The sequence below is a fragment of the Elephas maximus genome, chromosome X, assembly GCF_024166365.1.
Source record: "Elephas maximus indicus isolate mEleMax1 chromosome X, mEleMax1 primary haplotype, whole genome shotgun sequence".
Classification (NCBI taxonomy): domain Eukaryota; kingdom Metazoa; phylum Chordata; class Mammalia; order Proboscidea; family Elephantidae; genus Elephas; species Elephas maximus.
In genome coordinates, this window is record NC_064846.1 from 129,904,847 (window position 1) to 129,927,978 (window position 23,132).

Below are 23,132 nucleotides of genomic sequence, written 5' to 3' on the forward strand. Positions count from 1 at the left end.
GCATACTTCATTTAGGCCTGTATTATATAGGGTCGCTATGAGTCAGAATCAACTCGATGGCAATGGGTTTGGATTTTTTTTGTTGTTGTTTTAATATGGAATTATATATACATACACATACACATACACATACACATACACATACACATACACATACACATACACATACACATACACATACACATACACATACACATACACATATATATATGGAAACCCTGGTGGCATAGTGGTTAAATGCTACGGCTGCTAACCAAGTTCGAATCCGCCAGGCACTCCTTGCAAACTCTATGGGGCAGTTCTACGCTGTCCTACTGGGTCGCCATGAGTCGGAACTGACTCGACGGCACTGGGTTTGGTTTGTTTTGGTTTTATATATAGATATATTTAGGCCTCTAATATGGAATTTGGAGCGCTGGTGGCACAGTGGTTATGAGCTATGGCTGCTAACCAAAAGGTCAGCAGTTTGAACCCACCAGCTGCTCCTTGGAAACCCTATGGGGCAGTTCTACTCTGTCCTATAGGGTAGCTATGAGTTGAATCGACTGGACAGCAATGAATTTTGGTTTTTTGTATTAAAGTTATTTGTTTACCTGTTTATTTTCTTCACTAGAATGTAAACTACTGAAGGTCAGAGACTGTCACACAACAATGAGTGCTTGTTTAAGAAAATGGACACTTACTTGGAGTGGTTTAGAGCTATGTTGGGCCAGTGGCTTAACTGAATGAACTCTTGAGATTTCCTCGAGCCCTGTGCCTTTCAATCGTGCCACTTCTAGTTTGTGTGAGATAGTATATGTGAAGTATTAAAATCACTTACCCTCACAGTATATGTTCTCCCTCCAACTCGATCTCGGGCTTCTAAGACCAAAACGTTAACTTCATGTTCGGCCAAGAGTTTGGCAGCAGACAATCCTAAAGGGAAAGCAAAATATAGGAACGTATTAACATATAAATACTAAACATCCAAGATTTAAATATGCAAACAGGTGGCTGAATAACTACACAGAGAAGTGATTTTAAAAATCCAGTAATTTGATAGCTCCTTAAAAAAATTTTTTTTTTTCAAATATGTACCTCAAAGACAAAAAGAACTACAAACAAAAAGTAATCATTTAGATGGTGACGGTATCAGTATCAGTATTGTTATTCTGAGGTTGTTATACATGTTGTGTGGGATACAGCAAAATCAGGCTGGTGTGCTAGAGAACCAGGATTTTTGACATAAGAGTAAGGGTGCTCAGATATAAGAACAATGAGGTTAAATAAAAACCCGGTTGTTCTATATATGGATTGGAATTATCAGTATGATCTCTGGATATATTCTATCCTTAAAAATATATATTTCTTAGTCTTGTCCAGTGAAAACACCTAGAAAAAAATAACCTACTCAGTAGCAATAAATACTCCCAGACTATGGTTTCTAAAAAATCAAGTCACATGAACTGAACCAAGGCTCTTGACCTATTCCAGGATTGGGGCAAGAAATGTACAAGATGAGTCTGAACGTCAAGTAATACCAGAAAGCAAGATGGTTGTCAGAGCCAACCAAGATAGGGTCAAAAAGACTCACCAGCTAACCTGAATAAACTCTCACTAGTTTTTTTTTTTTTGTTAGTCAAGAAGGGAACAAATCTCCTGTGCAGAAAAATTCCAAATAACTGATGTAGCTATTCTGCTCTCAAGGAGGCAGATTTAAAATAGATTTCACTGTCTCCATATTCCAAATGAGCAAATCAAATGCCTGATATGAATGACCACAACAAAAGCTAAGGATTTTACTTCTCATGCCCTCAGTTAGAGCCTTAATAAAATCAAATCTAATGAATAACTCTAAACGAGTTTGGTGAGTGGGGTTCAGTGCCAATAATAAATCCTACTCAGGAGATAAAAGAGAAGGTGGGAGCAGGGCTACCTGAGCCAGTACTATGACCACACCAGTAACAAAGGTCATTTTGCAGTTTAGCGTTTAAGGCTATAACCAAATAAATTAAAAAGCTGACAAAAATGATTATTTATGCATTACAGGAAAATAGCCCTATCTGAGCAAGGAAATTTTAAACTCATAGTTTAAGAAATAAGGAAAAATATTTAAGCCTTTAAAAAGGATTTCAGAAAAATCTTTTTTAAAAAGTATTGCAATTAGAAGGGAGATGGTTTAAGCCATTTAGAAAAATCTACTTATATGCAAATTTCATCTAATATGCTGAATAAATGCAGTGCTAATGTTTCAGTCTGCAAGTTTATTGCGAAGAAGACCCTGATAAGAAACTTCCAGGACCATTTAAAGGCTAGAAAATACACAATATGAAAATAAAAAATAAGATGCTGTTAGGAAAATAGTTATTTCTGAATGCTCAGCAAGTCATAAATAAAGCACAGGCAAACACTTGTGGTCAAGAAAAGCTTTTCTAATATAACAACTGTGGCTGTTGATTCCAATAATAAAAAAAAAAAACGAATATGATGCCTATTAAAGATACGTCTTAGATTATACTCATCAACTCTTTTTTCTACTTAGCCTATGCATCGGTATGCATTCTCCCCCTCTCATCGCTACAAAATTCAATGATTATTTACAGAATAAAAAAATATACCTCAATTGTCAACTCCACAGATCATTTTAAAGGCTTTTTGCCACCATCTTTCAAAAATATTTCTTCTTAGTTATTGGTTTTTGTAAAGGTGGTAAGATTTGTTAGGAAAATGTTTGAAGGCAAGTCACCAAATACAATGTAGCCACCATAAAAATACATATTATAACCAAGTATTTTTTTATTTTTTCATTATGAAAAGAGAACATCTCATATTAGACCTTTTATTTCATCTTGTTCCAAGAAACACAGGTTAGTCAAAACTAAGAGTGCTATGTGTTATAGCTCTTTCTTTCATTTCCCATCATTTAATAGCCACATGGAATCTAGGGGGATAGAAGAAGTTGGCTCCTCTGGGGGAACCCCCATCCCCAAGATAAGAAAAAATAAAAGGATTTTATACAGTGGCATGCCAGTAAATGATTAGCAACCACTGGGGGTGTGGGAACCTGGATTTTTAATTTCTGCAACATATATACACTCCCACCACGGGCAATTTCAAACTACCAGTGTGATTCAAGCTACCAACGTGATGTCACTGAACCTTGAGTTGGGAAGAGACACGCACAGTCAATCCTTGTGAGCCAGTAGGAGCTGGCTCCCATACCCCGATGGTTATAGCGATAGAAGAACTGGGGAGCAGAGAGATGGCCTATGAAGTCAGCAAGTATTTATGATATTCATTGGGCTGTAGGGGATGAGAAGACAACTTGAAAAGGGCCACTGGACCTGACTCTCAAGTGCCCTAGTGTCCAAAGTCTGTTTTTCTTCTGCCTGTGTGTAGAGGCAAGAAGTATAAGCAGGCATTAGCAAAATCTTCCTTCCCTTGCACCTAGAGCTCTTCCTTTCCCAAAGCATGACAGACAGGGCTCATTAGGAGGCAGAGACTCCCAAATACCCTGTGATTTTCTATGAGAATAAAGAGCCTCAAGAAGCTACATTCACACAGATTTTATGAAGGCCTTATCGTGTAAAATGAGGATCCAATCACTTTCAAAATGGAGAAACCTGAAAACAGGGAAATTGTGGGCCATGGCACAGACAAATCTTTAATCACTTTGCAATAAGTATTTAAATAGGGGTGATGAGTTTAACACAGTACAAATCCTTTCCTGATCTCTCTCTCTTCAATCGTTTGGATTTTACAGAAACCAAAATAAAAGATAGGGTAATAGATTTATTTGGGAGGTTAAAAAACAAACAAAATTCAAGGTAAAAAAACCCAGTGCCGTCTGTGAAAAGCACACATCATTTCAGAGCTCAGACAATGCTAGTCTCGGTTATTAGATCAGGGGAGCCTGGGCGAGATGATGTATGCAGCCTACATCTATGTTGCCATGGCAACGTCAAACCAGTTCCAATCCAGCTCCTTAAAGCCACTGCCCATGGAAACTGTTCCCATCAATTCTGCAGTGCTTTCCTTGCCTTCAGATGGATACTGTCCCCATAGAAATGATTTTACCTATATAGCTGGAGGGGCAGTTAATATCTGCAATGAAGCCTTTAAAGAAATGACCCTTGCTTTCTGGAATATAAATCTCAGGCATCCTGTCACTGTGGAACCCAGCTTCCACACTTACCCTTGCCTTCTCTACCTCGCCAAGAGCCCTTTTCTCTACCTTACATTCACATCTACTCCATTATAGGGGGGAAAAAGTTCCTCCATTTGATTCATGCCACCCTTTTGAATTCCTGAGCTATTTCTGATTTTTCTTCTGCAACAAATGATCTGTACTTGGTATCTCCATTTCCTGACTAGAATAAACCTAGATATGTAGTGTATTCTTCATGAAAAATGTCCAGTGATCCCACTGTCAATGTCTTGAACATTATGGTTAATGGTGAAATAACAGTAGCATCAAAGTCAGAAACAAGGAAGAGATGCCTACCATCACTGATTTTATTTAACATCATTTTGCAAGTACTAGCCAATGCTATTAGAGAAGAGAGAGAAAGAAGGCATAAAAATCAGAAAAGAGATAAAATTATCATGGTTTGTAATAAAAAAAAAAGTAACAGAAGAAAGATGAAAGAAGAGAATTCAAGTAGCAAGGTGTCTAGTTTAAAAGTTGTTATTAAAAAAATAAATCACAGCCCTACATACAATCAGTTGGAGAATATAATGAAAGAACTCACTTCTAAAAGTGACATGAATGACAAAATATTAGAAACTCAACAACTCTGCAGAACTCACATGAGAAATATCTTGAAAAATCTGAAAATTACTGAAAGACCCAAAAGAAGACTTGAATGAAAAGATAGTCATTATTTTTGGATAGGAAGAAACAGTATTATAAAGACCTCAATTTCCCCTCAATTTAAATAGTAATTTAAAAATATAATGAAATACCAATAAAAATGTTAATACTATTTTGAGTCCCTGATTCTAAACTTCACATGGAAAAATAACATGGTAAACTTGGCAGGAAATTCCTGAAGAAGAGGCAACCTTTTATTAAAATATATTACAAAGCTCTAGTAAAAAAAAATAGTGGAACTGCACAAAATTAGACAAGTGGATAAATATAAGAGAATATGGTCGAGAAATTACACAAATCAGTAGATAAATCCGAGTTTAGTCAATAAATGGTGTTAGGACATCTGACTTCAGGAGAGGAAAAAAAGCAAGGCAGAATTTCTAATTCTTTATTCAAAATAAATTCAGACGAAAGATTTAAATATAAAAAATAAAAACATAAAAGAACTAAAGCAGGGGAATTTTAGAAAAATAACATTCTCGGAGTAAAGAATGCCTTCTGTGTAAGACACAAAACCCAGAAGCCATAAAAGAAAAAAACCACTTGACACAAGATTGATTTCTGCAAATTATAAAAAGTTCTCACAAGTCAATAAGAAACAAGACCAAACACATTTTAAAAATGGGTAAAGAATTTGAATGTAAGGTTTCACCAAAGAAATACAAATTTCTTTGAATGAAAAGATGCTCACTCTCACTCCTAATTTGTTTCTGATGTTGTTAGTTGCCCCTGAATCAATTCTAACTCATGGCGACCCCATGTGTTACGGAGTAGAACTGATCCATAGTGTTTTGTTGGCTGTAATATTAATGGAAGCAGATCTCCAGGCCTTTTTCTTCCCATAAATTAAAATCAGTGAAATTTTGATTTATTGGATTAAAAATGAAAAAATATTAAATACAGTGTTGACATGGGTATAGAAAACAGAATGTTTCATATACTGTTGGTGGCAAAGAACAGTGATTAAACCTTGCCAGTATTAGTTATTAAAACCGCAAATGCACATCCCTTTGATCCAGCAATTCCATTCCTAATAAGCTCTCTCCTACATATAAATTCACACACATATACATAGGGTCGCTATGAGTCGGAATCGACTCGACGGCAGTAGGTTATACAAAGAGCTCCAAACAAGAATAAGATAAAGGCATTCTGCAAAATACTACATAACTATTAAAAAGAATGAAAGTTTTTGAAATATATAAGGTGAAATAAGCAAGGTTCAGAGCCCTATGTAGTATGCACCCATACTTCCATACTTGAAAAAAAAAAGAAAAAAATTTTTTTTTCTTTTTTTTAAGTAACTTCCTTACAGGAAATAACTGAAAAGATATACAGTAAACTATCATGGTGGTAATCTTTCAGGGTGTACTACTGGGGGTCTAGGATAGAAGATTCATTTTACATTATATACTCGTTTGAGCTGTTTTAATCTACTGCATCTATGTGTTTATACAGACATCACCATATTCACAAAGAAAAAACTACTACACACATTGACATCAAAACGTATTTTTCCATCTAAAATTATTTTTCCCTTTAAAAGGTTTCAATATATAGGTTTGAAATATAGCCTAAAGATATATGAAATGAGGGTTACCTTCATGAGAAGCATCTAGGTAATGAATAGCAACTGAATCTTTTTGCAAGTACTTATTTTTATACCTTCACAAGTATCATTAACCCGACTAAATTCATTAATCTATCCACTCATTCAACAAATAATATTATGCTCCTACTACGTCCCAGGAAACCCTGTTGGTGTAGTGGTTAAGTGCTACAGCTTCTAACCAAAAGGCTGGCAGTTCGAATCCACCAGGCACTCCTTGGAAGCTCGATGGGGCAGTTCTACCCTGCCCTACAGGGTTGCTGTGAGTCAGAATCGACTCAATGGCACTAGGTTTGGGTTTTGATTATGTCCCAGGCACCATATGAGGTGTTGTGAATACAGTGGTGAATATAACCAAGTCCCTGTCCTCATGAAACTTACATTCTCGTGGGGGAGACATAGAGAAATAAATAGTAAGTGTTAGGAAATACTAATAAAATATTAAGTGCTATGAAAATAAAGCAGAGTAAGGGGAGAGTGATAGAGGTTGGGGGGTGCCTTTTTAGATGTGGTCATCAGTGAAAGAATCTCAGAGGTGATGTTAAAGCAGAGACCTTATTGAAGTAAAGAAGTGAGCTATGCCAGTATCTGAGGAAGATGGCAACAAGCTTGATGTGCTCAAAAGAGAGCCACAGAGGAATAAGTAAGGAGCTGATGAGGTCAGAGAACTAAGCAAAAAAAACAAAACACGTAGAGCCTTGTAGACTAAGCTAAAGGCCCTGGGTTTTGATATAAGTGCAATGGGGAGCCACTGGAGGTTTATAAGTAGGGGAGCGAATTGATTAATTTAGCCTTTTAAAAGATCATCCTGGTTTGATGGTTCTTCAAAACAGTTAAACATAGAATGATCATATGATCCAACAGCTTCTAGGTATATGCTCAAAAGATTTAAAAGTAGCAATGCAGATAGCTGTACACCAATGTTTACTGCAACATTATTCACAATAGCCAAAAGGTGGAAACAACCAAAATATCCAGCAGCAGGTGAATGGATAAACAAAATGTGGTGTGTGTGTATATATATATATATGTATATGTATATATATATATACACACACACACACATATACATACAATGGAATATTATTCAGCCATAAAAAGGAATGAAGTTCTGATACAGGCTACAACATAGGTGAACCTTGAAAACGCTATGCTGAGTGAAATAAGCCAGACCCAAAAGGACAAATATTACCCTTCCTATGTGAAATATCTAGAATAGGTAAGTACAGAGAGAGAGAAAGTTGATTAGAGATCACCATGGGCTAGAGCGTGGGGGCAATGGGGAGTTATTGCTTAAGGGGAATGGAATTTCTCTTTGGGGTGATAAAAAGTTTTGTAAATAGTGGTGATGGTTTCACAACATGATAAATGTAATTAACGCCAATAAACTGTACACTTAAAAATGGTTAAAATGGCAAAATTTTGTTATATATATTTTACCACATTAAAAAAACACACTCAAAATCATCCTGGTAGCTGTGAGAACAGATTGTAAAAGAACAAAAGAAGAAAGAAACAGGGAGACTAGTTAAGAGGCAATAAGAGATCATGGTAGCTCAGATAAGGGCAAAAGACCACAACTGCTTGGACAAGGTAGCAACTGTGTGGGAAGCGGTCAGATTCTGAGCGTATTTTGAGGCCACAGCCAACAGGACTTGCCAGTTGAATGTGTTGTATGACGAAAGAGAGGCATCAAAAACGGTTCCAAGATTTTTGACCTGAGCAACTAGTAAATGGCGGCGTGACTTATTAAGTTGAAAAAGGCCAGTGTAAGAGTAAGTTATGGGGAAGTAGCCAGTTTTAGATATATTAACTTTGAGATGTCTAAATGAGCTAAATGTGTATTATGAACCTCTTGGGGACGAAAAAGTATTCTACATCTTTGCAACTCTAGACTAGAGCCTGGCACTCTGCAGGGACTATGTTAATGTATGTTGCAATGATAGACGAACCACATACTAAGAAAACAAAGCCATGCTAATGTGGATGAGGGCAACAGGGATGTTTCTAATGCCACTTAGATTATATATATCTCAAGCAACTAAGAAATACTGAGAAGGATAGGGTGCCATGTCATTTTAACCTTTATGCCTAAGCAAGTCAGCAGATTCTAAATACTACTAATATATTTTACAGACTTTGAACTAGTATTGTGCTTTGTAGCAGAAGAGAACAGAGAATACCAACATGCCCACAAACTTGTCCCCTATGCATATTTATCCATCCATCTGTATTTTGTGCTTCCTTTCAAAGAAATAATTCTGTTTTTGAAAATGCCAAATCTTCTAATGCCTTTGATAAGCTAAAAAAACAATGCTGTCTCAAATAATAAAAACATGAAAGCTAACAATTAACTTCAATTTGCCGTGAATTCGACAGACTGGTGGTCTAGACAGTCCTAATTTATTTGATTATTGTTCGGCATTTATCTTCACTTTTGATAAACAGATCTCACTCAAGTTAGGGAATGCAATTACCCCTTAATTCATTATTTGCTCCGCTACTTCACTGAAACCTAAAATAAACCAGGGTTGCTTCACACTGCTATACTCAGATTCTGCACTCTTGGGAAGGGCTGTAGTTTAAAACAGTAGTTTCTAAAATGTTTTACGGGGCACTAGTCCTCAAGATGCTTTGGGGAAAAGTATCAACATTCATGAAGTTGGAAAACCTTGTGCAGTTTCTCCTGGGAAATGCATGGTGCACACAAGTATATTAAAGGCCCTGAGAAGTCCTGCGGTGAAGAGCCCTGTTTAACTTCACATTTTCCCACCCTCTGCCTTTTTAAATACCTCCAAATATGCCTGGGGAAGGCTGATTGAAACTCTTATGAGATCCTTCAAATATTTACAGTAATAAACTCCTGTGGACAGGGCCCTAGGTAAGCAAGACCTAGAGCACAAGCTGGGTGTGTCAAAGCAAAACTTTAGTGTAGCTATAGCTTGTGCTCTGCTGGCTCTTATCATCTTCTTTGCTTCTAAAAGTGGTATTTTTCTTCAACTCTGATGCTCAATACCACCTAGGAATGTGTATCGTGTACACTACATATTAAATTTTTAGAAAAGTTAATTCTCTGTTAGTCAATGAACTGGTCTCTGGCTAACCTAATTCTTATATAGCTCCATGCTTGGCCTCTTAGACTGAACACTGTCAAAAATAAAAAAAAAAAAATGGTCAAACATCAGATCATGCAGAAGTTTTAGAAGCAATGCTCCTGAAGCAGAAAAACAGAGATTAAAAACCCTAAATGTTAGCCTGGTGAAAAAAAAAAAAAAGGTCTTTAAGTAAGTACATAGTGAGTGCTCAATCAACAAATATTTATTGAATGAATGAATGAATGCATATAAGCATGCAAGAAAAAGGTCTTAAGCCACAGCTCACACCTAACTCATTTAATCTGGAAATGGTCCCCTTAAAAGTCATCTTCACTACATTTCAGAATTTATCCAAAATCAACAACACTTCTATCAAGCATTACTTCTTTCCTTGTCACATATTTCCTCCAGATAGAGATAATTGTTCCCTTTTCTGTGCTGCAAATGATTAGTGCACTCAGCTGCTAACCAAAAGCTTGGAGGTTTGAGTCCATACAAAGGTGCCTGGGAGGAAAGGCCTGGTGATCTACTTCTGACAAATCAGCCACTGAAAATGTTATGGAGCACAGTTCTACTCTGACCCAAATGGGTTGCCATGAGTCAGAGTTGACCCAGCAGCAACTGGTTTTCTCTGTGCTGTCACTGGATCCCTAAACCAACCTCAAGTACCAACAGCATGACAGGCTCATAATTGTAACCCACAGTACACAGAGGGACTCTGTACCCCACCTAGGTCACTGGATAGACAAATGGACTGACCAACTAGGGAACACCCTCAGACCAAAACTTCCCTCTTCCATTTGACCCTAAATTTTGTCAAATGCCTTCAATTACCCATGATCTTTGTAAGTTATTACACATGCATATTAAATCAGGAATGCACACTTAATACCAATGATTTCACTTCAATATGTCAATCTTTAAACAGCAATCTTGGTAAACTGCTAAAAGAAATCATATCACCCACCTCAGCCTTCCACTTCCTTTGCCAATGCTTTCTCCCCCAATTTTTCAAAACATGTGGTTTACTTTTCTATTCACCACAGTCTTAACGTAGGAAATGCAGGTGCCTTATTTTCAGCGTGAATGCTTTGACTATTTTTATCATGGTCTATTTACAAATTCATTACTAGTATCTGTCTAATAACTTTAAGAATCCTTTTCATCCTTATTTTTCACTACTTCTGTGAAATCTTAGTATCAGCTCAAAATATTTACACTTCAGGGCCAGTGACGCCGAATAGGTTTCTAGAACATCTGATGTTTGTATGGCACACACAAAAAAATGTCTTTAAGTGAAAGTATGCATTTATTTGGTGAATAGGTCTACAGCTTTCATCAGATTTTCAAAGGACCATTTGATCTAAAAGTTTAAGAATCACTGACCTAAACAATTAAAACAATTATACATTATCCTAAACATACTAGGAACGGACATTTCAAAAAGGAAATAAATTCTTCATAAGTAAGTTATTTTATCTAATAGTGTGTCCCATATCATTAAATTTAAATGTCCACAGAGCAGGAACATTCCATTTAATATATCCTAATACATAAATTGGAAACCCTGGTGGTGTAGTGGTCAGTGCTACGGCTGCTAACCAGAGGTTGGTAGTTCAAATCCACCATGCGCTCCTTGGAAACTCCAGGGGCAGTTCTACTCTGTCCTATAGGGTTGCTATGAGTCAGAATTGATTCGACGGCAACAAGTTTTTTTTTTTTTATTTTAATATATAAATTGGAGTCCCGAGTGGTGTAAATCGTTAACACTCTCGGCTGCTAATCAAAAGGTTGATGGTTTGAGTCCACCCAGAGGTGCCTCAGAAGAAAAGCCTAGAGATATACTTCCTAAAAATCAGCCATTGAAAACCCTATGGAGCACAATTCTACTCTGGCACACGTGTAGTCGTCACAAGTCATAACTGACTCATTGGCAACCAGTTTTCTAAATATATAAATTACGGTGACCCAATAGTCACCAGATATAGGGCATCAAGCCTCAAGGTAAAGCAGTTACAAGACTCACTGAAGCTCTATGCGTAAGCCTGCAGAGCAAGTTCATTGAGGTGGGGAATGGAAGGAACACTATCCTAGCAGTCAATATTTTAAGAGTTCAGGGTCAAGTTCTGACGCTAAGAATTTTACGGCATTTGGTAATTTACTTGACCCCTCTGAGCCTCCATTTCGGTCCCTTTAATCCCTTACAGGTTGCAATTCTGTGACCCTTGAATATGGTTAATATGTAATTAAGTCAACTCTCAAAGCTTATCATCCGGTTATGTTCTTATTGACACTCTTACCTAATCAATCAATTCCACAGTTATAAAGTGGGGTCTTGCTTACTTTGGCATAGCAACAACTAGAAAAGGGGTTTTAAAGGAAAGCTCAGAGAAGCCATGGACAAGGTGTGAATGAGCACCCGTGGAAAGACCCAGACCCTGGTTTCAGTTAGTGCAGGGAATCAAGATGAGAGAGTATGCAAACCATTTCCAGAATGGAGCCTAGGAAAAAAAGTATTGAAGAGGAGCCTGAAAGAAAAAGCTGAAGAAAGAGACTTTCACAAAGCAGACTAATATTAAAAAAGATATTGGAAATTATATCACATATAACTTAATCCAACCTCCTAATTTTATAGATGACAAAACCATCACACAAAACTTTACCAGTAAAAACATGAGTTGCTGTCAAGTTGATTCCAATTCATGGCAACCCTGTGTTTGACAGTAGAACTGTGCTCTACAGGGTTTTCAATGGTTGATTTTTCAGAAATAGATTACCAGGCCTTTCTTAAGCTGTCCTAATTCATAAAGCTAGATTACAACATAACAGGGAATAGATTGTCCAAAGGAAAATAAAAATTGCTGATAAAAATATAAAATATTTCTTACAATAAGTGGAAAAATACACTCCCAATAATGCTCACATTTAGAAAACATAAACGTCTTTTGATTCATTTTCTCAAGTTCTAATCACTCAAACAAAATGAAAAAAAGTCGTTATGAAATCTATCCATCTTATACGTGCAAGTATATTCTTTAAATAGTCGTTGGGTATCTATACTTTCGATAACACAGGACTGGGTACTCTTACAAGCCTATGTATGTGATATCAAACTACAAAACAACTTCAGTCTTTCTGAATACTGTAGGATCTAAACACTGGTAAGACTTCCATATGTTAAAATATGTGTATGCCACACCTGCACCAAGATTATATGACCAATACTTACCAATAGTAGGCTTTCACATTTCTTTTTCTCAATTACTGGTCTCTGATCCATGCAATTATACTATACTTAGATTTATTGTTAAATATGTCTTTCACATTAGCTGAGGATTACAAATTCAAATCAATTAGTATCAGCTAAATGCTAAAATTGCCCGTTAAATGTCAGCTAAACCCAAAAAACTCATTTATTTTGAAGATTTCAAAAAACCAGAACCCAAATAAATTTACTGTATTCTTTATTCAACATGAAAAAGTTTATAAAGTATACGTATCCTAGTTTATTCTGAGAAAATAAAATGAGGGCAAGGAAATAGCCTAAAAAACCCAAAATTAATACTAAGCCTACCCTGAACCTCCGAGTATTTGAATAACTAAGGCAGCAAGAATAAGTGGCTTTTTTTAAAATGTAAGCTTTTCTTAAATTACTACAAAACCACAGCATGTGCTGCCAACTTCTTGGTTAAAATGCCAAAAAGGGTCCTAGCAGGAATGATGCTAACGGGTGATATATTTCAGCAAATAGGGAAATTGTGGTATGTTGTGAACTCAATTGTCAGAACTCAGAACATTAGTCATTCTTGCAAAATGGCTTTTCTGTCTCAGATGATGAGAAAGATTCGATCCCTGCTGATTTTATACAGCATGGAGTTTTGGGTGGCTAGTGCTTGTGATTCTTTTAATAAAGCTTGGCTTGTGGGCAAAAATATAAAAAACCAAACCCATTGCCGTCAAGTCGATTCTGACTCATAGTGACCCTGTTGGAGAGAGGAGAACTGCCCCGTAGGGTTTCCAAGGCTACAAATTTTTACAGAAGCAGACTGCCACATCTTTCTCCCGCGAAGCAGCTGGCAGGTTGAAACCACTGACCTTTCGGTTAGTAGCTGAGTGCTTAACCACTGCACTACCAGGGTTCTTTCCACAAATATATAAGGAAGTACTACAGGGTTTTTTTTTTTTTTTTGGTTGCTTTGAGTGGGAATACACGGCAACAGGTTTGGGTTTTTGTTGTTGTTTTGGTTTCTTGTTTAAACACGGTTTGCAAATAGCTCTTCTACATGATACTTGGAATTTAATTTCAGAAAACATGAAAATACTCTGTTCACCCAAGACCATGCAGCATTATGACTAAGGAGTTTTCACTGCACTCTCTGACAGTTCACGGTTCACACAGACACAAAAATCATGAGCAGATGTGGCACATGAAGGTCATATCAATAGCTCCCAGGACCCTGTTGCTAGAGTAGCAGCAGGCAGTGATTTTCATTCCTTTGAACTCTCGCCATGGGCTTAAATTAAGCACTACCCATGTGCAGCTCACTCTGCATCAGTGCTCCTCTGGTCTTTCCTGTTCGGTGTGACCTTTTTCCCACCCTCTTATCGCTACCTGTTAAAATCCCATTTATCTCTCAAGGTTCCAGCCCTTTGTTCATATCCATACTACTAATATTCACCTCCCTATATTAATGTCAATTATTGGCCAGCTTGATTACTTCTTCCAAGAGGATAAAGACCACCTGATAGGTAGGGGTACTACTTATTCATTTCTATATACCTCTTTCTCAGTGATTCAGCCACTGCCCAGGATATGACAAAGGTTCCCAAAATGCTTGAACAAGTGCAGAAACCAGAGCTGCCTCTACTTATGATGAGTTGTTTTGCGCATTCATTCCCGTTCCCTGGACGTGTTCAACACTACAGCCATAAAATTACTAAGGAGATGCTATCAAGAAGATTAAAATCTTAGGTGATAGGACTAGCTTGCCTTTTAAAATCCCTTTGGCCCAAAGACCCTGAAATTCCAAAAAGACCCATGAAGGAAGTATCCATTTTCCCTTGGAGCTGTACTTTTTTTCTCTCTCTTTTCCTTTTTTTCTCTCCCTCAAGAGAGCCATTTCAGAAAGTCTTACTTAAGGGCAGATTTTAAAATCTTGTGCTGCTGCTTTTCTGTCATTTGTTACATTTGCATTGGTTCATAAGTAAAAAAAAAAAAAGTAAAAACTAGCACCTAAAATCAGATACTGAATCACTATACTTGAAATAATGTCAATAAATAGAAACTTAGGGGGCAGTGAGTTTATGTTAGCAGGGGAGGAACAATTCTGAAAAGGAGCATGAGAATGGCTGCACAATTCGAAGAATGTAATCAATGTCACTGAATTGTATATGCAGAAATTGTTGAATTGGTGTATGTTCTGTTGTGTATATTCTCAACAACACAAATTATTTTTTTAAAAAGAAATAAATAGAAAATAATTAAGTGTGAATTGTTAAGTACAGATTGCAGGTTCTACAAGAGGAGAGAACAATCAAAGTGAGCCAGAGTAATCAAGAAGATGATCTTCAACCAGGTACTGAAGAATGGACAGGATGTAAAAATGGTCAGAGAAAAGCAGTTCCAAGTTAAGAAAAACAGTAACACAGAAGGCACAAAGGCAAAATAATATATAAACATGGTATAGCACTGAGGACAAGAAAGCAGTGTAACTAAAGCCTGGTTCCATGCTGGGGAATAGTGGGATACGCTACTTGTCCAACAAAGTGAGGCCAGATAATTGGATGTGTGGGTGTGGGGAGCGTGGCTTGAGAGACTGGTAATAGGACACCATTGAAGGTCCTGAGTAGAGATCCAGAGTAATTTTTAAAAAATTAAGTTTGGGAGAACACTGCAGGATGGACACGAAGGGAGAGGCCAAAGTCAAGGGTGGCCACTGAAAAGGTAGCAATAATTATGTGGGTTTAAGGGGTCAAGGGTCTGTCCTGAAGGTGGGGTGGGACTGGAAATGGAGAAGAGAGATAGCCAAAGAAGGAGTTAACAGGATCTGGTGACTGGGTGTAGAAGATGAAAGAAAAGGATGTATTTAAATGATGGAAAAGATGGTAGTGCCAAGAAGAGAGTCAAGCAACTGAGGAAGAGAAGCTGTGTTGGAAGGCAAGGTAGCTTTTGGACATGCTGAATCTACAATGAAAATAAGACATTCAAGTGTGAAATATCCACGAGCAGATAAGCTATCGGACCGGAGTTTAGGAGAAAGAAAAAGATTCAAATTACAGACTTGAGAGCTTTCTACTCATAAGGAAAAGCTGAAGTCCTAGAATGAGAAGGAGAGTGGGAGAGTACATAAGAGCCCAAAAGAGATGAACAGCTCAACCTTGAGGCCATTTCAAAACTAGAAGTTCACAAGAATATGAACACAATGAAAGGAACAGAAAACGAGCAATCAGTCTGGGATAAAAATTCAGAATTTGACATTGTCACGGAAAACATGTATGGAGTTTCAAAAAGAAAAGGGTGTCAAATGATGATGGGTACGGGCCAAAGCATGTTAAAGATGCCACTATACTACTTACAGAAGCCCTGGTGGCACAGTGGTTAAGAGCTACGGCTGATAACTAAAAGCCTGGCAGTTTGAATCCACCAGCTGCTCTTTGGAAACCCTATGGGGCAGTTGTACTCTGTCCTATAAGGTCACTGTGAGTCAGAATGGACTTGACGGCAATGCGTTTGGTTTTGGTTTATACTACTTACAAATGAGCAGGGTTTGCTTCCCCCCCCCCCCACCTACTAACATAGTATATCAAATTATTTAATTGCTGGGTGGACATAAGAGATTTTACGGCTGTAAGACATGCTTTATTATACACTTTTTAATTACAAAAGAGGCAGGGGATATATTAAGATGCTGCTATTTGTGCAATCATAAAAAAAAGAATAACTGTTAACATTGATCAGTTTTGAATAATTTCATTTGGAATTTGTACTTTCCTAGGAGCTATTTTGTTACATAACAGGTATAACTCTGCAGGTTCCAAGTATTTGCCATATATTATAATGCGTGAGTAGCACATCAGAGTGTTTAAGTCCTGATAAAAGTTTCATCTAAATGTGATCCAAGGAGGAGTAACTCACAGGATGCTGCTAAGCACAGACAAAAAAGCTGTTTCTGAGTTCTCAAGACTGCTCCGGAAGTAATGCTGCGTACCTTCTCAAGGAATGCTTCGTTTATGTCCAGGGTTTACTCATGAGCGAGGCTTGCACCTACTTTCATTTTAGCTGTGGACCATCTGGGAAGGCTCCACAGATAGGAAACAATGTTTCTTGTTAGTTAGGGTATTAAAATCACTTGGATCTGACTGATTGGCGATAACCGTAGAGGAAACCAACTGGCTTTTCTGACACTGGTGGAACAGGAAGCTGGTCTCCGGAATAGGAGTGTGAACCACTGTGCAAGAAATTCCCTCTACTTACCCAAAATGGCAATGATCAAATTAATAGTGACTATGGACAGATCTTTTTTTTTTTTTTTTATGGACAGATCTGCTCTCTTTGAGAAACAATGCAAATTTATGAATACAAAATTCCGTACGAAACTGGTCATTTATTTTGAATGAAAACCAGAAGGGGCCTGCAGTTGCAAGGGCAAAAAACCATAAGTTTCATTAGCTACCTGGTAAGCCTACCTCTGGCAGTGACCAAGTACAGGGGGAAAAGTGTGGAAAGGAAGAAAGAGCAGGTTATCAGGTAAAGTAAAAATAAATGCCAAAACACTCCTTAAGAACACTGGAGCTCAAAACAAGAAAAAGTCCAGAAGAAAATCCCAGGAAAAACCCTGAATTGTGGAATATGGATGGGTGTATGGAGATGGGTGAGGAGACAGAACTACTAATCTATCTACACAACACATTATCATCATATTGATGTTCCAGTAATCAACAATCATGTTGCTTCTTTCTAGCAGTCTTGCCTAGGAGGTTCAGGTGTTTGGAAACACCAGTCCACTCCATTGCAGGCATTCAACAAGTGTTTCTTGGGGGAATGAATACATAAATGAATGGCCAAAGGGAAACAAACACCCTTTTTTTCTTACACTTCACCAGGATCTGCTTTCCTCTGCCACTCCCAACATACATGCGTGTTTTTGCTGGCATTGACTGGAGCTGTCAAAGCAACATTTCATGCTCATCTCTGCCTAGTGATTAAGACTGTTTATCCTCAATAGGCCAAGTCAAAAGTAACTTACAAAAATGTTCAGAGCCTCCTCAAAAGAAACATATAAAAGTAGCTCCTCTACTTTCAGATTCTACAGGAATTATTAAGGCCCCCGGGGATAGGGGGCAGGTCACTGTTCTATTCTACCTAAGGCTGAAACATAATTTCTAAACTCATTTTACCAAACAAGAAAACCTAAGTGATAATTTAATAAATTAATCATAGTGAGGCTTCTAGAAAAATACTGAAAAACCTCATGTACCGCTCACTTGGTCAGCCACAAATCCAAGCCAGAATCTGGGAACCCAAGCCCTCGGAGAAGCTGGCTCATCAGAGGACAGGATTCAGGCAGTGGGGGCACTTAGTGAAAAAAGGACACAACAGGTCACTTACTGACCTGCTCTCAGCCCCTGCTTCACAAAGGAATTCCCTTTAGGTAATAAATGCTCTACACTTCCCTGCAAATTCTAAAAATTGGCAGGAGTAGGTTACCTTTCCCTGAACATTTTTGCCACCTTCCTCTTCACCTACTACATTTTCTAAGGAAAAATGCTTCAAGAACAGGAATACTACTACCACTACCTGAATACTACCAAAAAAAAAAAAAAAAACTCATTCGTTAATGTTGTTTTAGGCAAAGGATGGGAAATCAGTGAGGCACAGCAGCCACCTCAGGAATTAGTGTCAGTCTTAAATTGGAGAAACTGGTTCACCCACTTCCCACCTAAGTGATTTGTTCTCAGGAGAGTTATTGAAACTCTCCAGGCCTCAGTTTCCTGGTCTTGTAAAATAGTGAGTAATTACGCACTTCACAGAACTGTTGAGGATTGAGAAAATCCACATAAAGTACTAAATATAATTTCACAGCAAGAGCAAAGTAAATATTAGCATTTAATATTAGCAGGAAAATTATTGTTCCTGCCTCCCCTAGTACACATTACCAACAAAGCCAGCCTGACTCCCACTCCCACCTCACAGACCCGTTACACTCTTGCATGAACGAGACCCCCAAATGCCACCAGCACTCCCCACTCCGGGCCGAGTAGGGCGCCTCAGATGACCGCTACTGTGCACACTGACCTGAGATGCCGCCTCCTATCACGACTACGTCGAACATGTGGCCCGAGATACTCGCCTTCTCCCGACTCTTCTCCTGACTCGCCATGCTCTGCTTGCTACTTTCCAGAGACGTGGGTATAGGAGTCGGGCCGGCCAAGGGCGGAGTGGACATTTGTACTGACACTCCGAGGGAGCTCGGGGGTGGAGCAGATCCTTGTGCGGATAACCGGTGGGAGCCCGGCACTGGTGCCGACACTCCAGGGGAGGCCGAGGGCGGAGCAGACCTTGATACAGACACCCAGGGAGAGCCGGGTATCGAGGGTGGGGCGGGCCCTGGTACCGACACTCCAGGGGAACCCGGGGGTGGAGCAGATCTTGGTATGGATACCCGGGGGGAGCCAGGCACAGAAGGCAGAGCGGACCCTGGCCCTGTTACTGACACTCTGGGAGAGGCCGAGGGCGGAGCAGATCCTTGTACGGATACCCTGGGGGAGCTGGGCACAGAGGGCGGGGGAGACCCTGGTAATGACACTCGGGAGGTGTTCCAGAGCTGAGCAAAGCCTTGTGCTGAACTGCTGGGAGAGCCAGGCACTGAGGGCGGGGCGGACCCAGGAACTGCCACTGGGGAGCTGTTCAAGAGCTGAGCAAAACCTAGAACTGTGCTCCGGGAGGAGCTGAGCACAGAGGGCGGGGCGGACCCTTCTATTGACACTCGGGGGGTGTTCGTTGGTGTAGGAGGTACTTGTATCGAACCCCGGGGGGAAGTGGGCATTGAAGGTGGAGCGAGCCCTTCTACCGACGCCACCGGGGTGTTCATGGGTGTAGGAGGTATTTGTATTGAACCCCGGGGGGAAGTGGGCATTGAAGGTGGGGCGAGCCCTTGTACCGACCCCACCGGAGTGTTCGTGGGTGTAGGAGGTACTTGTATTGAACCCCGGGGGGAGTTAGGCATCGAAGGCGGGGCAAGCCCTTGTACAGACCCTACAGGGGTGTTCGCGGGTGTAGGAGGTATTTCTATCGAACCCCGAGGAGTGTTGGGCATCGAAGGCGGGGCGAGCTCTTGTACCGACCCTATGGTGGTGGAGGTGTTTGCGAGCGTAGGGTGTCCTTGTACTAATATTCTGGGGAAGCCAGGTATCGAGGGCGGGGAGATCCCCAGATTCGCGTTGGAGCCGATGTCTGGGTTGGAGGCTAGGGAGGCCCCATCGGAGACGCGAGGGCTAGGGGTTGGCGACTTGGGGATCCGATCGTTCAGACCGCGGGCGCTAAAGCCCCAGAGGCCAGGCTTGGAGTCGGGGTCAATTCTGGGGCCAGAATTGGAGCTGAGGATGGAGTGTGCGCTAGAGCTCCAGGAGTCGGACATGTACGTGGTGGACGCGGTCGACCTGGAGCCGGAAAACGGTTGGGAAACACTCCATTCGGAGTGACCGCTCCACTCTGTTACAAGGGACGAGTCCGAGACCTGGGCAGCGCTGGCCCTGGCTCCGGGTGCACCCTCCACCTCACGCCCCCGCCCGCCGCCGCCGCGGGAGTCCGCGGAGCTGTTTGTGCTCATGGTTCTCAAACGCCGGGCAGGGATGGGGTGCCGTTTTGTTCTATCCCGCCCTTCCCCCAAGTAAGCTCGCCTCTCCGGGTCCGCTCTGTCTGGCCCGGCGAGTCCCGGGTCCGCTCTTTCGTAGGCCCGCCCCGGGAGCCCGGCCCACTTGCAGGCGACGAGACGAGGGCGTTGGTGTGGCCTGGCTCCGCCTTCCCGTAAGAGCGCTGCGCGCTTTCAGGGGGCTCTCGCGCCTAGAGTGGCCGGGCGACGCCACTGAAGGGGGGGGGACGTAGTGGTCGGCCAAGGGGCGTCGGTGTGAGCGTGGCCGCGTGGGGATGTCAACCTGGCACTTTCATTCTTACGTTTTAACTGAAAGGGGGCTGGGCTGGAGTGGGCTTAAGGAAGCTAGTATTTGAAGGAAGAGGACCCGGTAAAGGCTATGAAATTAATGAGGCCTCTGTCCCATTTGGTAGGGTCCCTTTGTGACGTCACAAGACCCCCCCCATGAGCTCTGCGCAGCCGCGCACCTTTCCTGGGGAGGGGGCGTGAGGACGGGAAAATAACTGTCTTTTTCGGGGGGGGGGTTAGAGTTGGAAATTATTGATTCTAAGATTTTTTTCAAGTTGAGGTACTTAACCAAAATTGATCAAGTAGACAAGAAAAATTAGAACCCCACTAGCACAGATTAAGTGGAATCTGTAGTTTAAAAGCAAAGGTTAAAGGATGGCTAAGGTGCAGAAACAAAAGAAAACGTTTCCCTGTTCTACTGAAAAGAGTGGCTTTTCGTGCTATATTTTACTATGCAGCTTCCTGCTTTCGTAATTACCCCCTTTCTAAAGTTTCCACTTTTACTTGTCATTCTAAAGCTCAATTTGTCATCACTGAAACCCTCAAAACTGGATGTAATTATGGCATGAACTAACTGATGAGAACTCTAGGAAGTTAACAGATATCCGTTCCCATCTATAAACATTTCTCCTGCCCTCCCACTACCCCATTCTGCATCAAACTTCTTGTTGAAGAAACTAAGGAAATGTAGATTTACTTCTTTCTTCTGTTTCAATAGATTTTACTTTCCAAAAAAAAAGGAGTTGAGGCTTGTGATTAAATTGGTATCATTTTTATCTTGTCAGACTTTGAAGCAAAGGGAGGAAATAGTAAAGAATTTAGCTTTTTGTAATACGATTGTGTCCACTTTTATCTTTATTTCTGTTGTTTTCATTTAAATATTTGATCTCATATGATGTGGTAGGCACGGTGCAAGGTGTTGGGAATACACAAGGCTATTATAAACTCACGGAACACACAGTCTAGTAGAGGAGATAGACAACCTCACAAATGATGTGTAAATACTAATTCCAGTAAATGTTATGATGGGAAGGTTCATAGTGACAAGAAAGTGTTAGGGTACCCTGATCCCTCTGAAAGCAACTTTGGGATGGAGAGTGTAAAAATATTCTAGAAAGAGGGAAGAATGTGGGAAAAGTTCTTGTGGTAGAAAGAAGCATGACTCAGAGCAATTGAAAGCTACGTGGTAGAGCTATAAAAAAAGAGCTATAGTAAGGGAAAAAGTACAAAAGACGAGGTTGGTGAAGTAGGATAGGCTGATAAGACCTAGAAAGGCCAAGGTAAGGAAGATCTTTGGTCTTTGTTCTAAGAGCAGTGGAAGCCACTGCAAGATTTTAAGCAAAAGGTAACATGATTATATTCCATTCTGAAAAGGTCTATCTGCCTGCCATGTGGATAATGGGATGAAGGGGGTAAAAATAGATAGATCCAGGGAGACCAAAGTTGGGAATTCTTTGAAGAGTTGATGGTGTCTTGTACTAAGGTAGATGGCAGCAGTGGGGATGGAGAGATGTAGACTTATTAGAGACGTTTACATGTCTTAAACTTGGCTGTGGACTTGGTTGTGGCTAGCATATGGAAGACCATGAGTGTGTTTTTGTATACGTTGAGCTTCAAGCTCCTTAGAGACATCCAGATGAAGGTTATAGAGTAGGCAATTGGGTGTAAGACCTGAGACTTAAAGGAGGAATATGAGCTGGAAATAGGCTGATAAGTAATAATAAAAAAAAAAGTAATAATAGATGGGTAGAATTATGGTGATTTTTCTCTATTTTGCTTGCTTGTGTTGTATACTGGTATATCTTTAAAAAAAAAAAGACTTTTTAAATAAATAAATAATCATTAAGAAATATCTCAACCTTTCCTCCCTTGTGTGACCTTGGGCAAATTACTTAACTTCTCTGTGTCTGCCTCAACTGTAGAATCTCATAAATTGTATCAATCAGAGTTCCAGCAGGAAAGAGCATACTCAAATTAGGTAGTTTTTAAAGCTCTTGATTGAAATTGCCAAAGTTCTTGCCCTAACTTAGACTTTATCAACAACGTCTAAGAATGGCTGTCTTCCTTGCCACATCCACTTCAAAATTAGGCAGGTTAACCTTTTAATCTTTCTTAACTTGAAAGGTGAAAAATCAGCCTGGCATTGCTATTTTAATTAGTGTTTCTTTGATTACTAATAAGATACTTTTTCATGTATTTATTAGCCATTTCAATGTCTTCTGTTGTGAATTATCATTTCATGCCTTCTGATCATTTATCCATTGGAGACTTTGTGTTTCTGCAGTTGATTTCTATAAATGCTTTACATAATAAGATATTAACCCCTTGTCTGTTACTTTCACTGAAGATAGTTTATTCAAAGTTATATTTTAGTATTAGTTATGACATTTTTGATAGGCAGACATTTTAAATTTATG

The 23,132-nt window shown here is 39.8% G+C and overlaps 1 protein-coding gene across 1 annotated transcript in view; it reads right to left on the reverse strand.

Moving 5' to 3' along the window:
- MAOA (monoamine oxidase A) overlaps window positions 1-19,418 on the reverse strand; it is a 61,842-nt gene extending 42,424 nt beyond the window's left edge. Inside the window, exons 1-2 of the mRNA XM_049871276.1 lie at window positions 18,852-19,418; window positions 821-915 (exon numbers count right to left, since the gene is read on the reverse strand). Coding sequence (XP_049727233.1) covers window positions 821-915; window positions 18,852-19,002 — 246 coding nt within the window. The 5' untranslated portion in view covers window positions 19,003-19,418. The remainder of the gene's footprint in view (window positions 1-820; window positions 916-18,851) is intronic.
- Between the last annotated feature and the right edge of the window lie 3,714 nt (window positions 19,419-23,132).